Source organism: Staurois parvus, unplaced genomic scaffold (genome assembly GCF_062004578.1).
Source record: "Staurois parvus isolate SC_StPar_1 unplaced genomic scaffold, SC_StPar_1.0 ptg000834l, whole genome shotgun sequence".
Lineage (NCBI taxonomy): Eukaryota > Metazoa > Chordata > Amphibia > Anura > Ranidae > Staurois > Staurois parvus.
The window spans coordinates 510074-527571 of NW_028318630.1; the positions used below are offsets into that span (position 1 = coordinate 510074).

The following is a 17498-nucleotide window of genomic DNA, read 5'->3' on the forward strand; positions in this document are numbered from 1 at the left end:
AATCAACTCCATAGTTTTCATAAATGAAACATTACCTGACTAGTGGACAATATAAAAGGCAATAGTTTTATTAATGTATTTTAAAAGGTATTATGCAATAATTTCCTAAGAACTTTCAGACTTTAAAGACATAAGTATTCAGGCCTCTTGAGCCCTGGTTCACACTGATGCGGTGCGGAATTCTCAGTGTTTTCTGTGTGAATTCCGCACCGCATCAGAATCGCACCCTGTTCATGCAAACTGCTGTGGGTGTGTATGTTAAGTTTACAACACTCTGAAAGCGGTATGCAAAACGTGGTGCAATGTGCAGAATTGGATAGCATAGGTGTGAATACCCATGCGATCCAATTCTAGTGCAGACCAAAAAAAGGGTCCTGCATGTCTTTGGTGCAGGTGCGGCACGATTAGAGCCATACAAAATGTATAGCTCCGATCGCACCGCACTCTAATCGCATGTGTATTGTACAGGAATACAGTGCATATATGTGAACCCAGGCTAAGACTTATTCTTTGCTTTCTTTCCACAGATGCGTGCTCGAGACACTTGATAACACTCGATTGGATGTAAAGAAAACTCAAGAAGCAATTGATATCCTAGAAAAAAAATACAATGAAGCACAAATTATTGCTGCAGACATTTTAAATAAACTTATTACAAAGACTTCCATTTTGGAGAGATTGAAAGCCACTTTGGGTGAGCCATTTGATAAGCTTTTCAATTAATACATTGTGAATAATTTAGCACTGTAGACTTTAAAGTACGAATCACATCTAAGATTTTAGCCTTTTCAAGGGTTATCCATGTTGCTTGTTGTCCGTAAACTAGTACTGTAGTAACATTGATTTCTCGCACACCAGGCCACAAAAAGCTTATCTCTGACCCTGATTTAAAAATGCCTGTTTCCTTACTCATCTAAGTGCAAGTGGCAGTTCATGATGTGTATTTTGTTGTATTTTATTAGGTCTTTTTCTGCTGACAAGTTACATCTTTAGCTCTAGACATTAGTGCAGCCTTACTCAACCTGTTTATCTTGATGGAATACTTGAAAAAAGTTTGAGTTCCCAGGGAACCCCTGAAATTCTCCCTACAACTCACAGAATGTTACTGTGATCAGGGGGTTTTAAATATCAAAATAAATAAAAGAATAAATAATACATTTACCTTTTCAATGTGAAACTTGGGTGTGTTTTATGCAAAGATGCTCAATTCTAGGTCATTTTATGTTTGCCTTTTTTGCAGCCACCATGTATTCTTGATGGTGAAAAGAGTTTTCTTCAGGCATTTTTTCAGGCATACATACTTCATTTTTCTCTTCTAACAGTTGCAAACTTGTTGAGAGGACATATTACTTAAAAGCAATGTCCAGGAAAGCTGGAAATAATTTATTTGGTAAAGTCTTAGTGAAGTCTCACCCACTGGTGTAATCTGGTATTGTAGTGGGACCCTGAAGACTGGTTTACAATCAAAAAGAGGCAGAATCGATGGACCACTTGGTCCCTTTCTGTTATCACTCTTCTATGTCCTCAGTTCAGATTTCCTCTAAGCTCTACAACAATAGAAATTCTGCAGTGGAGTAAACGTTTCCTGCTTATTTTTATTGTGACTATAAATGAATAGTTATGTATCTAACATTACAGAGTTAATTTTTGCTATTTCCTTGTTATCCAGGTCTTGGAGATGAAACTCTACAAATATTTCTGTCACAAAATGAAAATGAACTAGACAATTTTCAAGAGGATGATGACTTATTAAAAGATGGTACAGTGTATACTTTTCATGTGTTTTTGTATTTCTTTGTACACATATTATTATGACATTTAGTGAGCAGTAAAGTGATTGAGGCTCCATTCACACACTAGTGTGACTTTGAACACATAAAGTCACATGACAAGTTGCAGCCCATTGATTTCAATGCCCCCTGTTCCAATCAATGCAACTTAAAGATGCAGTGACTTTGAAAAGGTGCCTGCACTACATTTATGTGACCTTCTTGTAACTTGAGTGCCAGAGAGTGTAAAATCACATGAAAGCTGTATCTGAGTTGCATTCCAAAGTTGCACTCAAAATTGTGTGACTTTGGAGTCGCACTAGTGTGAATGGAGCCTAAAGGATTTAGATAAACAAATTGCCTTTAAAAAAAAAAAAATGACAACCTTTTATTTTAAAAGCGGGAGATGATTGGAATATTTATAAGCCTTGTCTTTGTGGCCATGGTGTAGGGCTGTGCAAATCCACTTTGATGAAAAAGTATGCCTACAAATTTCAACAGCTCAAGCTCTAATTAATATACATAGTTAAAATATCAAAGAACAAACCTATCCCCCCATTCCCTCCCTGCTTTCTGGTCTCACACTTATGGAGTTTCAATTAAAGAGAGACAATCTGAAAATGCCTTTGTTGTGCTGTTATTCAAATCATGTGCAAGGAAAAAAATGTGGCATTGCATGTCACTGATTAAGCCTATACTCCTTTAGTAAATTAACTCCACTGTCGTTTAAGACTTATCATAAATTACCTGACTCTACACCCCCCCCCCCCACCTCCTTGCATTTGGGAGCTTTGCAGAAGCCAGGCATAAAAAATAAGCAGTAGTAGAAAATATCTAGATCAGGGGTCTCCAAACTTTTCAAACAAAGGGCCAGTTTACTGTCCTTCAGATTTTAGGGGGCCACTTTATGGCCAGCGGGGGTAAAAAATGCCCCGGGCCCAGCATCAGTGAGAATAAACATTGCTTCAGGGTTGGTGGTCAGTAGGAGGAGAAGTAGTGCCCCATCATTGGTATTAGTGGAAGGAATAGTACCCCATTGTTGGTGTCAGTGGGAGGAATAGTGTCCGATAATTGATATTAGTGGGCAGAATGGTGCCCCATCTAGGTATTCGTGGAAGGAATAGTGTCCCATCATTGGTGTTAGTGGAAGGAATAGTGCCCCATTGTTGGTGTCAGTGGGAGGAATAGTGTGACATCATTGGTGTCAGTCACAGGAATTATGCTCCACTGTTGGTGTCAGTGGGATGAATAGTGTCCCATCATTGGTACTGGTGGGGGGAATGGTACCCCTTCTTGCTATTAGTGGAAGAAATAGTGCACCATTGTTGGAGTCAGTTGGAGAAATAGTGTCCCATCTTCGATATTGGTGGGAGGAATAGTGCCCCATTGTTGGTGTCAGTGGGAGGAATAGTGTCCCATCATTGGTAGTAATGAAAGGAATAGTGCCTCATTGTTGGTGTCAGTGGGAGAAGTAGAGTGACATCATTGGTGTCAGTGGCAGGAATTATGCTCAACTGTTGGTGTCAGTGGGATGAATAGTGTTCCATTATTGGTATTAGTGTGAGGAATTGTGCCCCATCATTGGTATTAGTGGAAGGAATAGTGCCCCTTTATTGGTGTCAGTGGGAGGAATAGTGTCCCATCATTGGTATTAGTGGAAAGATAGTGCGCCATTGTTGGTGTCAGTGGGAGGGGGAATAGTGTCCCATCATTGGCATTAGTAGGAGGAATAGTGCCCCATTGTTGGCATCAGTGGGAGGAACAATGCCCCATCATTGGTATAAGTGAGAGGAATAGTGCCCCACTGTTGATAGCAGTGGGAAGAATAGAGCCACAAGGGCCAAAAAAACGCTTGCAAAGGGCCTCATCCGGCCCTTGGGCCGCAGTTTGGAGACCACTGATCTAGAAATACGAATGTATTCCTTCACACAGAACTGGTATATACTGTAAGTAACGTGTAGTGTTTACATTAAGGTCAGAATATTACGGTACTTTTCTACTGTTGCATTCTAGACAATAGTGATGAATATGATGATGCATTTAACCGCATGAAGGAAGCCAGTAAAAAGTCCTACCTTCAGGATGTCATGCAAAAGACAGACAAGACAACAGAGGAACTAGTTGAACTAAAGAAAAATCTGCAAGTTGTGAAAAATGAGGTAGATCTTTCACAGTCGTAGCAGAAACAGCTACAATTCCTGCATAAAATTACACTTACACATAGTCGCAATGTCATTGGGTAAACACAGTTGGGGGGTTACTAAAACTGGTGCACACAGAATCTGGTGCAGCTCTGCATAGTAACCAATCCACTTCTAGGTTTTATTATCAAAGCTAAATTGAACAAGCTGAAGTTAGAAGCTGATTGGTTACTATACATTTGCCCCAGATTCTGTGTGCATCAGTTCTAGTAAATCTCTCCCAATGCAACAATTGTTACTATATATATATATATCTATATATATATATATATATAAAATATATATATAATTTATATGTGGATCCAAGGTGTGACCTTGCAGTTAAATTAACTTTACCTGTAACAAAAAAAAAACATTTTTTTTTAATATATTCCTATTTAACCACACACCAACCCTTAGTTATATATTTCTAATTTGTACCATTAATATTTACCATATTTTCAATATATATTCCTTTTCATTGTTATATTTTTCAGTGTTGCATAAAAAAATATCCTGTAAAATTTAATAAAATATTGCAAATACAGTGGGGCAAAAAAGTATTTAGTCAGCCACCAATTGTGCAAGTTCTCCCACTTAAAAGATGAGAGAGGCCTGTAATTGGCATCATAGGTAGACCTCAACTATGAGAGACAAAATGAGAAAAGAAATCCAGACAATCACATTGGCTGATTTGGAAAGAATTTATTTGTAAATTATGGTGGAAAATAAGTATTTGGTCACCTACAAACAAGCAAGATTTCTGGCTCTCACAGACCTGCACCTTCTTCTTTAAGAGGCTCCTCTGTCCTGCACTCATTACCTGTATCAATGGCACCTGTTTGAGGTTGTGGACAGGTGTCTTTTATACTGATAACAAGTTCAAACAGTCCCACTCCAAACTCCACTATGGTGAAGACCAAAGAGCTGTCGAAGGACACCAGAAACATAATTGTAGACCTGCACCAGGCTGGGAAGACTGAATCTGCAATAGGCAAGCAGCTTGGTGTGAACAAATCAACTGTGGGAGCAATAATTAGAAAATGGAAGACATACAAGACCACTGATAATCTCCCTCAATCTGGGGCTCCACGCAAGATCTCACCCCGTGGGGTCAAAATGATCACAAGAACGGTGAGCAAAAATCCCAGGACCACATGGGGGGACCTAGTGAATGACCTGCAGAGAGCTGGGACCAACGTAACAAAGGCTACCATCAGTATCACACTACGCAGCCAGGGACTCAGATCCTGCAGTGCCAGACATGTCCCCCTGCTTAAGCCAGTACATGTCCGGGCCCATCTGAAGTTTGCTAGAGAGCATTTGGATGATCAAGAAGAGGATTGGGAGAATGTCATATGGTCAGATGAAACCAAAATAGAACTGTTGGGTAGAAACACAACTCGTCGTGTTTGGAGGAGAGAGAATGCTGAGTTGCATCCAAAGAACACCATACCTACTGTGAAGCATGGGGGTGGCAACATCATGCTTTGGGTCTGTTTCTCCGCCAAGGGACCAGGACAACTGATCCATATACAGGACAGAATGAATGGGGCCATGTATCGTGAGATTTTGAGTACAAACCTCCTTCCATCAGCAAGGGCATTGAAGATGAAACGTGGCTGGGTCTTCCAACAGGACAATGATCCCAAACATACCGCCCGGGCAACGAAGGAGTGGCTTCGTAAGAAGCATTTCAAGGTCCTGGAGCGGCCTAGCCAGTCTCCAGATCTCAACCCCATAGAAAACCTTTGGAGGGAGTTGAAAGTCCGTGTTGCCCAGCGACAGCCCCAAAACATCACTGCTCTAGAGGAGATCTGCATGGAGGAATGGGCGAACATACCAGCAACAGTGTGTGCCAACCTTGTGAAGACTTACAGGAAACGTTTGACCTCTGTCATTGCCAACAAAGGATATATAACAAAGTATTGAGATGAACTTTTGATATTGACCAAATACTTATTTTCCACCGTAATTTGCAAATAAATTCTTTCCAAATCAGCCAATGTGATTGTCTGGATTTTGTTTCTCATTTTGTCTCTCATAGTTGAGGTCTACCTATGATGCCAATTACAGGCCTCTCTCATCTTTTTAAGTGGGAGAACTTGCACAATTGGTGGCTGACTAAATACTTTTTTGCCCCACTGTATATGTGCAATGCTTCGTACCATAAACATCATTTTAAATGACAAAAATTATAAAATAAAATGTATACTTTTTAACAACAGTAATTATTTAAAAAATATTCAATATAGAGAAAACATGCATTTTTGTAAGACAATATTTCCAAAAGAAAGTTGTTTGTCCTACAAAAAAGCAATGAATAGTATAAGATCCACAAACAATGTATGTTATGTACATAACTGATAAGGGGGGGGGGGTAAACTTATGGGTCACAAGAAATATTGGTTATGTTTTTGTTTTGTACACTGTAGACAGCACTTACAGATTTGATGGGAAAATATATTGTGGTCCATGAACAATTAATTTTTTTCAAAGCTGAACATTTATGGCTGTTGCATGGTTTTCTTGCAGGTGATGCATTGGTGTAGTAAGGTGGACAAACCATGTGTGGAAAGACTTGTGCGATGCCAAAATCCCCCATATCTGGTTGGTCGGGTAAGGAATAATAATTTATATATCCTTCACTTAGTTCAGGAAATAGCATTCAGGGAAACAGCTGGAAATACAGTAATTATTCTGTTCTAAGTTGGCACTCTCTTTGTCATCGCAAGTACAGAAACAATTAAACGTATTTATTAGGATGACTAATTGGTTAGCACTTCTGCCTGGCAGCTCTAGGGTTGTCAGTTCAATTCCCAACCTCAGCACTACCTGCCTGAAATTTGCATGTTCTCCCAGCACCTGCGTGGGTTTCCTCCTACACTCCAAAGACATGCTGGTAGGTTAAATGGCTCCTATCTAAATTGGCCCTAGTGTGTGTGTATGAATGTGAGTTGGGAACCTTAGACTGTAAGCTCCTTGAGGGCAGGGACTATTGTGAATGTACAATATATATACAAAACACTGAGTAAATGGTTGGCACTATAAAAAAAACCTATAATAAATAAATGTGACTGGTAACTCAGGAAGTAAAGTCTCATAACCATTTAGTCCCCTGCTTTTTGGCCTTTATAAGTATAATAACGGCATATTTAGGTAAGCCATTAAATTCAAATGGTTATTACGCTCTTTTTTTCTCCTGATTTTAGATTTTGGAAATGGCTTTGGTCATGATCAGCTGCCTCCCAAAATCTGAAAATACAAATGAACTTTCAAAATCTCCAAGTCCCTTAAATGAAAAATCAGACAGCAGAGCCAGCAGCAGATTCCAGCCATCACCTGTAGGGAAGTCGTCCCAACCAAAGCGTGGTAAGGATAGTGGCATGAACTTTGTAATGGAATATTCAGCATGACAGTAAGCTGACAAAGGTTTGTACATTTTAAATTATACTTCTTACCTTTTTTTTCTGTTAGGTTTCAGAGATCCTGCTGACAAAGTTGACAGAGCAAGGTGGAAGAACATACAATATCATATTGGGGAGACCAGCAAATTTGTTGATATGATACATCAGTAAGTTAAATTCAAATGTATTTGTATTTGTATACTTTTACATTTGACAAAGATCAATATTGTGGTGGAATAAAGAACATAACTAAAATTCAGAATAAAAATTCCCACCCCTTGTACTTCTGTAATGCATTTGTAAATATTACTATTGTCTGTTTTTTTTTTTTCATTTAATCTATGCATACAGCTATGTGTTTTTGAAGTTCATAACATTGAGTTATCCATTTTAATAGACAGTAAAGTTGATGCTGAAAAAAATGTTATATTTCGCTAAATATTTAAACATTGTACACAATACTAGACTTAAAGGGTATAAAATCACAAGTACAAAAAGTATATATAGCATATACAATTGTGACTGTGAAGTCATATTGTAATTCATCGATATTAAAAAATTATAATTTTATTTCAGTCTGCAGGGCTGTATTGTTCTATAAAGTTCAATACAATATGGCAACCTGGAGGCATTCTGTACACAGCTGGTGTATGGAACGCCCCCAAAGATCCTCTGCAACAAAAAGTTTTAAGGTTGGTGAGATGCTCCTAAAGGGTTAATCACTCGCTAAAGGATTGCAGACCCTTCCACTTTCCTCATTAGAGCCTTACAAGTGCTGATCAAAAATGAAAAAGTTACTCCCATTCATAATCAGCAGGTAGGACTCTTCAACAAAGTTTGTTAAAATCCCTGCAATGTACATTGATCACTCAGAAGGTGTTGCTTTTTTTTTCTCAACAACATTGGAGTTACTCTTTATTAATTTTCTAATTTTATTGCTTAGTTGTTTATATAGTGAAGAAATATTTTATAGAGCTTTGCAGTTAGCATTCAAATGTTGACCCTATTTGAAGGACCTTACAGTTTCATGTTCCACATTAGTTGCAAACAAACTGGGACGATTTCTGATGGAAGCCAGGTAAACTACCAGAATGTGTTTTTGCATTGTGGAATGAAACAGGAAAAATCGGAGCAAACCCGTGCATTCAAGTGGAAAACACACTGCAAAGTATTTTCTAAAAGAGCTTTATGAAATAGAATACAGAGTTACGGTGCTAAGTGACTTATTCTCCAAGCTGGATGGCTATATTTATTTATTTAGTTCAGGTACTTATATAGCACTGTCAATTTACACAGCGCTTTACATATATTGTACATTCACATCAGTCCCTAACCCTCAAGGGGTGTACAATCTAAGGTCCCTAACTCACATTCATACATACACATACTAGACAGGATCCAATTAACCTACCAGCATGTCTTTGGTGTGTGGGAGGAAACCAGAGTACCCAGAGGAAACCCACGCAGGCACAGGGAGAACATGCAAACTCCAGGAGGGTGGTGCAGTGGTTGGGATATGAACCAATGACCCTAGTACTGCCAGGCAGAAGTGCTAACCACTAAGCCACTGTGCCGGCCCGATATATATACTGTATATACAAAATAGCATGCTGGATATCTATACTGATATGGACTGGGTAATGTGTTAGGAACGTAAGGATGCCCCATCGTTTGATGGAAATGAAAACTATCAACCTACAGAGGACTGAATTCAAAGACTGCCAAAAATCAAAATGAAAAAATTATGAAGCAGGCTAGTCCATTTTGCTGAAATTTCATTGCAGCAACTCAAAATTGTACTCAGTAGTTTGTATGACCCCACATGCTTGTATGCATGCCTGACAATGTCCGGGCATGCTCCTAATGAGACCACGGATAGTGTCCTGGGGTATTTCCTCCCAGATCTGGACCAGGGTATCACTGAGCTTCTGGACAGTTTGAGGTGCAACCTGGCAGCAAATGATGGACCAAAACATGATATACCAGAGGTGTTCTATTGGATTTAGGTCAGGCAAGCATGGGGGCCATTCAATGGTATAATTTCCTTCATCCTCCAGGAACTGCCTTCATACACTCGCCACATGAGGCCGGTGCATTGTCATGCACCAGGAAGAACCCAGAACCCACTGCACCAGCGTATGGTCTGACAATGGGTCCAAGGATTTCATCCCGATACCTAATGGCAGTTATGGGTGCCATTGTTTAGCCTGTAGAGGTCTGTGCGTCTATCCATGGATATGCCTCCCAGACCATCACTGACCCACTGCCAAAACGGTCATGCTGAATGATGTTACAGGCAGCATAATGTTCTCCATGGCTTCTCCAGACCCTTTCACCTCACATGTGCTCAGGGTGAACCTGCTCTTATCTGTGAAAACCACAGGGAGCCAGTGGCGGACCTGCCAATTCTGGTGTTCAGTGGCAAATGCCAATTGAGCTCTATGGTGCCGGGCAGTGAGCACTGGGCCCACTAGAGGACATCAGGCCGTCAGGCCACCCTCATGAAGTCTGTTTCTGATTGTTTGGTCAGAGACATTCACACCAGTGGCTTGCTGGAGGTCATTTTGTAGGGCTCTGGCAGTGCTCATCCTGTTCCTCCTTGCACAAAGGAGCAGATACCGGTCCTGCTGATGGGTTAAGGACCTTCTATCGCCCTGTCCAGCTCTCCTAGAGTAACTGCCTGTCTCCTGGAATCTCCTCCATGCTCTTGAGACCTGACAATGGCACATATTGATGTGCCATCCTGGAGGAGTTGGACTGCCTGTGCAAACTCTGTAGGATCCAGGTATCGCCTCATGCTACCAGTAGTGGCACTGACCCTAGCCAAATGCAAAACAAGTGAAAAACAGTCAGAAAAGATGAGTAGGGAAAAAATGTCAGTGGCCTCCACCTGTAAAACCATTCCTGTTTTGGGGATTGTCTCATTGTTTACCATCTAGTACGCCTGTTGTTAATTTAACACCAAAACAGCTGAAACGAATTAACAACCCCCTCTGCTACTTAACTGACCAGATCAATATACCAGGAGTTTAATTGACTGGATGCTATACTCTGATTAAAAAGTGTTCCTTTAATTTATTTGAGCAGTGTATATATCTATCTATATCTATATATATATCACAATGGCTTAGTGGTTAGCACATCTGCCTTGCAGTAATTGGGTCATGGGTTCGATTCCCGACCATGGTGCCTCCTGCATGGAGTTTGCATATTCTCCCTGTGCTTGTGTGGGTTTCCTGCAGGTACTCTGGTTTCCTCCTACGCTCCAAAGACATTTTAGACATCTAAATTGTCCTAGTTTCATCCCTGGCCATGCGGAATCTCCTGCATGGTAGGGTTTAGGGAAAGACCTGGCAACCTATCCTGTAAAAATAATTCCTAAGAGAATTCATGGAAAAAGTCACTTACAAGTCCATGCAATCGCCAAGGGTCAGATACGACTGAATGGACAGATAAATAGAGATATATATATATATATATATATATATACTGTCTTTTAAACAGCACAGTGTTCTAACATATAAAGAATCTAACATGTTCTCCAAAATTATGCCTTCCTATTACAAAGCTACATAAATATTTCACTATTTCATAACACCTATATGTAAACAGGTCGTAATGATAGGGTTTTTTTTTTGGTAATATAAAATATATTCTAATACATTAAGCTCAATAAGATGTAGCGAAACTCTATAAATCAACACAATTGTTTTACAGTGGAAGCCTGTGCATCAGGCATAACGTGTTCAGGGGGTGGAGCTACGTCACTGATGTCATACGGTGGCCACGTTAAGGTCATAGAGTCTGTGGTGAGCGGGAAGATGTCTATAATATACAATGCACTGTACATGGCACTGTGTGCATAGCTTTGTGAGTGTTGATTTTAAAGTTATTAACAATTATTGTTTTTGCATGATTGAATGTCTGCATTTTGAGGAGATAGGAAAAGCCAGGAGCCATCTGGTACCTAGCCCATAAGGGGGCAAAAGCGCATTTGATGTTGATTAAGAATGGGGTCAAGTATCAAAGTGAGCATATACTGCTTACGGGAAGGTGGTTTTGCATGCTGAACACTGGTGATAAGAAGATAGTGGAATATTGGGACTGCACTGGTTTTGGAATTACTACAAGATTTATGGACTTTATTTTAAAGTGATTATTTGTATTTAATTTGTGTATCACAATTGTGTTGGCATATAGAGTTGTGCTGCATCTTATTGAGCTTAAAGAATATGTGAGAGGTGAAGTTGAATCACCTAACATTGTTGAAGTAGCAACTTTTAGATTTATTTGCACATTATTTAAAGTAAGTGTGACTGCGCTGATTGCCACTGAATATTTTTAATTATATTTGAATACATGTTTAATGTTCTTTATAATAGTATAACATTGTGAAACAATGTCAGTGCAGATTTGTTTATGAGGTTTATAACTCTGTATTCAGAATTGCTAAACTTGAAGATGGGCTTCCAGAACAGACTCTAAAAGATGTAGAGGCCTACCTTGGTAAAGCAAAAGAAGGTTCCACAGGTGTCACTGGTGAAGGCTCTTTGCTGGAAAATGCTGCCCCACGTATGTACAATGGCAATTTATTTCATTATAACTTACCATTATGCTTTAGGCTATCAAACATAATTACTTTTAAGTCACATTACCAAAAAATAGAAGAAAGATGTTAGGTTCTGAGGAACAGAATGTCTGTGCATCCTAGTGAAATGTCCTGTTCTCTGGAGTAATTTATATTAGAATGCAAATGACCATCACAGAAAATGCACCAAACTACAAAAGAAAACTGAAGCCCCTTCTCTTCTCCATCTACACCTCCTCCCTTGGCCAATTGATATACTCTCACAGCTTCAACTACTATCTCTATGCCGACGACACGCAAATCTATCTCCCTACCCCTCACCTCACCCCTTCAGTCTCCGCCCGTATCACAAGCCTACTGAGCAACATATCGGATTGGATGTCACTCCACTTCCTCAAACTAAATCTTTCCAAAACAGAGCTCCTAGTTTCTCCCCCAGCCTGCCCCCCCCGACTTCTCCATCAAGACCAACAACACCACCATCAGTCCCACCCCTCAAGCCAGAGTACTAGGTGTCATCCTAGACTCCAATCTGTCCTTCCAGCCCCAGATCCAATCGCTGACAAACTCATGTAGACTTCACCTCCGCAACATCTCCAAAATACGTCTGTTCCTAACCCCAGAAACCACTAAACAACTCATTCACTCCCTTATTATTTCATGACTTGACTACTGTAATGCCCTTCTCATCAGTTTACCTCACTGCAGACTATCCCCGCTTCAGTCTATCTTGAATGCTGCAGCCAGACTCATCCACCTTACTAACCGCTCCGTATCCGCCACCCCCTCTGCCAATTCCTCCACTGGCTTCCGATTGCCCAACGGATAAAATTCAAATTACTAACACTGACATATAAAGCTGTTCATAATACTGCCCCAAACTACATCACCGATCTGGTATCCAAATACCACCCAAAACGTACTCTCTGCTCCTAAAAAGACCTCTTACTCTCTAGTTCCCTGGTCTCCTCCTCCCATGCCGTCTCCAGGACTTCTCCAGGGCTTCCCCCATCCTCTGGAACTCCCTACCCCAATCCATCAGACTGTCACCTACTCTCCTCACCTTTAGGCGCACCCTGAAAACCTATCTCTTCAGGGAAGCCTACTCCACCGTCAGCTAATTACTGAACTCCTCCACTCTTCCTACCACTCCATCCCCCACAGCTATTTCCTCCTGTACCACTATCCCCTTCCTCCTAGATTGTAAGCTCCAAGGAGCAGGGCCCTTGAACCCCTCATGTATTGAATCGTATTGTTACTGTACTGTCTCGAGTACTGTCTTCCTTTATAATGAACAGCGCTGAGCAAACTATTGGCGCTATATAAATCCTGTATAATAATAATAATGTTCTCTGAAGGCTGAAACTAAAATACATTTATCAAGTGCTTGTTTTGCTCTGGCTTATCAGCACTTACCTGAATGAGAAGGCCTACTCCAGTGGGGACTTGGGGGGTCTTGGTCATGTTTGACCACCTGGAATGCAGATGAATGTCAAGTAATCAGCTTGACATTCAGTATCTGCTGATGCATACTCTTGTATTTCCTCTTTTGGCTTCCACTCCCACCTTGCCAATTTTGATGCTGATACTTTCTCTCTACCTTTGGTCTTCAGTCACTTCCAATTCCCCACCAGTGGCCAGACACAATCACCTTCGTCCCCTTCATGCTCTGAGGTGAGGGCATGATCAAGCACAATCTTGCATCAGCAGAAATTGCCAAACAAGAATGAGGCAGTTTTAATTTTAATTATATTATGCTCCCTCAAACACATATTAAAGTGAATAAAGTACTACATATGATTTTTTTACATTGAAATCCTTAAACTAAATAAGTAAACTGCAATATGTCCATATTCTAGTTGTTTTAATGTAGTTCTGCAGTGAACATCTGTTCCAGGAAACAACAAAGAAAAAATATGCACATAGATTTATTACGTGTAAAGATGTACCATATGTGACACAATCATCACTAAACACTAATCTCTTGCAATTGCACTTAGTTTACAGTGTTTATTTGGAAGGTTAAAACTTTAACTGCATTGCCCTTTTTCGATTTTCCACAGATGCTACACCCCAGTCCATAACTCCAGCTAAAAAATACTCACAAAATGATGGTGACAAAACAAAAGATAATAAAAAAGGAGGAATCACTATTGCAGCAGCACGCTACAGCTCTGAGGATGCGGCATCATTGGTGGCATTTATTGTTGCTATCGTAGAATACACTCGGCTTTGTGTACCACTAAAAGATTGCCAGAAGAAGTTGGCAGACTTAGAGAGCGAGAAGGAGGACCTTATTGCAAAGGAGGAGCAGTCAAAAATGGTGAGTGTATCAAAATGTAGGTGCTTTGAACAGTTGATACTACTGCAAGGATGTCAGCAAACATTGCTGTAGTTTGTATTGGAACTTAGCCCTCAAGTCCTACTTCCTGCAGCCACTTCCTATTTTCTTGTTGCTGAGTGGATGGCTTTTCCTGCTATAGTCACAAGATCGGTCCCAGTAGCAAACATGTACAAAAGCGTATGGGCAAAAAAACAACCAAAACAACATTCAATATATCTCTGCAGTACATGCACATTTTCCTGTGCTTTATCCATTTAAAAATGCTCCAGAAAATTACTTGTTGGGCTTCTTGCACATGGACAAAAAAATGCCATGGTTTTCTTTTTTGATGAATCTGAACACTGGTGCATTGTTTTCTATAGGATAGTGCATACAACTACATAGAGATCCGTAACGCAGCTTTAAGTGAATTAAATTAGAAATATGTCATACTTTACCCTTCACAGACCTATGTATCTTTTGAGATCCACTCTAGTTTTTATTATTTTTAAATAGAAGATCTTTTGAGAATTTTTTTGTGTTATTTAGAATGTTTTTACAGTTTGAAAACATGAAAAGCTACAACGTGACTACTTTATTATGCTAGAGACTGATAAATGGATTTTTATTTTATTTAGGAAACTGGCGATTATGAAGAAGAGCCTGCTGTACTTCATCATCACATTCTGAACACCCTGACTGCGGAAGATCTTCCTTCTCTCCAGGCAGAGGTAAAAAGCTAATTAGATCATTGCACATTTTTCAATGTTATGTTACATAGTTAGTCTGGCTGAAAAAAGACAAAGTCCATCCAGTTCAACCATAGAGAAAAAAAAATAGTTATAATCCTATACCCACAGTTGATCCAGAGGAAGGCAAAAAACCCCCAGCAAACCATGATCCAATTTTCTCCTGCTGGGGAAACAAATTCCTTCCTGATCCCCAATTGGCAATTGGATATTCCCTGGATCAACTTTACCTATAAATGCTAGTATCCGGTTATATTCTGTGTATCTAAGAAAGAATCCAGGTCTTTTTTGAAGCAATCCACTGAGCTGGCCAGAAACAACTCTTGAGGGAGTCTATTCCACATTTTTCACAGCTCTCACTGTGAAGAAACCTTTCTGTGTTTGGAGATTAAATTTCTGTTCCTCCAGACATAAAGAGTTCCCCCTTCTTCTCTGTGATGACCTCAAGGTGAATAGCCCTACACCGAGTTCACTATATGAACCACTGATGTATTTATACATGTTGATCATATCCCCCTTAATCTCCTCTTCTCAAGAGAGAATAAATTCAGTTCCTCTAATCTTTCCTCATAGCTGAGCTCCTCCATGCCTCAGTTATTATCAGTTTAGTTGCCCTTCTCTGTACTTTCTCAAGTTCCCCAATGTTCTTTTTTGTGGTATTAGTTAGTGGTATTAGTAAGTTGCTTTAAACTAAAATTTTTTTGTTATATTCACAAATGTACAAAGTTCCTTCTGCTTCACAGAATGTAAATGAATATATGGTGGCTTTGTATATATTTTCCTTATTTATTCTAGGAAGGACTATAGAATAGAAGTTTTACAAATATTTTTTTCTTTTAAATATGAAATATTGCATATTCCCATTTTGTTCATAATATTTGTTTTTCTAATATTTCCATCTATCTCTTTGACTGTCCTTTGAAAAAAAGTTTTGTTGTTTATAGAGAATAATAGTTCACACTGAAATTTAAGCTGACCATAGATAGATCAATAAAAATTAACAGATTTCCACATCCACACAATTGAGGTGGATGGGGGAATCCTCCACGCTATGTTGTATTCTGACAGCAGGGACTCCTCCGCTTTCGGAATACGCTGATCAGCCCTGCAGCATTGATTGAACAAGACTTATCAAACAATCCTATTTGAGATTAGTCAGTCATTAAACTTGACATCTCTCTAGTGGGAACGGCCATAGATAGATCAATATTCAGCCAGGCCCTGCTGAACCAGCTGAATTTTGATCCATCTATGGTCAGCTCTACACATACAAGTGAATGACTTATCACAGGGATTCACACCTTAGAGGACAAGTTCAGCCTAGAGTTTTTTTCAGACAACCCAGCTTACAAGAAGTCAGCATCTGTTGTTCTGCCAGTTTAGCTAACTCACAGTGCTCAAGGAAATTTTAGTCGTATATAGTACAGTATGTCACATATATAGTAAAACAATAGACATAAAACAGTTTAAAAATGTATAAGCTAAAAAAAAAACATAGAAAAATATAATTGCCCCAAACCATTGCAGTTCACTTTTATGGCCAGTTCACACTACATGCATTTCAGTGTGCTTTTTTTCTGCATCCAAAATGCACAGATAGTCAGTTATTTGGTTGTCAATGTCATAGTTCACATCAGTGCTTGCAGTTCCAATGCTTTCCGGTTGCAGAAAAGAAAGTAGAACAGGCTGCATTTTTTCCTGCACATAACTGTATTGGAACACATTAAAAACGCACTGGAATGCACCAAAAACACACATATCCCTATTTAAATTGAAGAAAAAGAGAGGGAAAAAAAATTAGCCGTAACGCATCAAAAACGCAACAGAATGCGTTAAAAAATGCCCCGGAACACGCCTAAATGCATCAAAAATGTGCATGCAGAAACGTATCTGGACTGTGTTTCTATGGTGTGAACTGGTCCTTAAAGCAGAAGTGCAGCACTTTTAAACATCTGCTGGCTTATGAGGGGTTAGGTTAAACAAGGTATATGCCACCTTGTGGACTTATCTCTATGGTTACTACTTACATTTTTTGGAGCACCAGGAGTACAGCCCCTACTCTCGCCTCTTGCCCAGTCACAGATGGCTTAGTAGAATGTAAACCCATTCACAAAATGTAGAGTATTATGTGAATTGACAGCGGAGTGGAGGGGCAGGCAGAGCACCTGCTGTGTATCTCTCTTGTCAGAGCGCCGAGAGTATACGATAAGCAGTACTCCCAGTGCTCAGTTAAAATGTGAAGAGTAAATAAAAGAGAGAATCCTTGAGGTGATATATAAACCAGCATATATTTTAAAAGTGATGCAATTCCTATTCATTGTGTTATACTTTAAGATGTTTAATACTGTTTATACATGCCTTACTGTATTGTTTCAAGGTTTTTCATGCTGAAAATGGGCAGTAATAGGGACCTGATTCAGATCACCAGATGAATGTCTTTGTAGCTATATAGATAGTCATAACTCTGTTTTGCAGTAGTGTA

At 39.6% G+C, this 17498-nt stretch overlaps 1 protein-coding gene across 1 annotated transcript in view; it reads left to right on the plus strand.

Moving 5' to 3' along the window:
• Positions 1-17498, plus strand: part of LOC149443738 (dynein axonemal heavy chain 5-like) — a 291780-nt gene that overhangs the window by 215851 nt on the left and 58431 nt on the right. Inside the window, exons 74-82 of the mRNA XM_089655345.1 lie at positions 528-694; positions 1670-1759; positions 3783-3928; positions 6485-6568; positions 7162-7321; positions 7427-7523; positions 11801-11928; positions 14008-14267; positions 14906-14998. Coding sequence (XP_089511471.1) covers positions 528-694; positions 1670-1759; positions 3783-3928; positions 6485-6568; positions 7162-7321; positions 7427-7523; positions 11801-11928; positions 14008-14267; positions 14906-14998 — 1225 coding nt within the window. The remainder of the gene's footprint in view (positions 1-527; positions 695-1669; positions 1760-3782; positions 3929-6484; positions 6569-7161; positions 7322-7426; positions 7524-11800; positions 11929-14007; positions 14268-14905; positions 14999-17498) is intronic.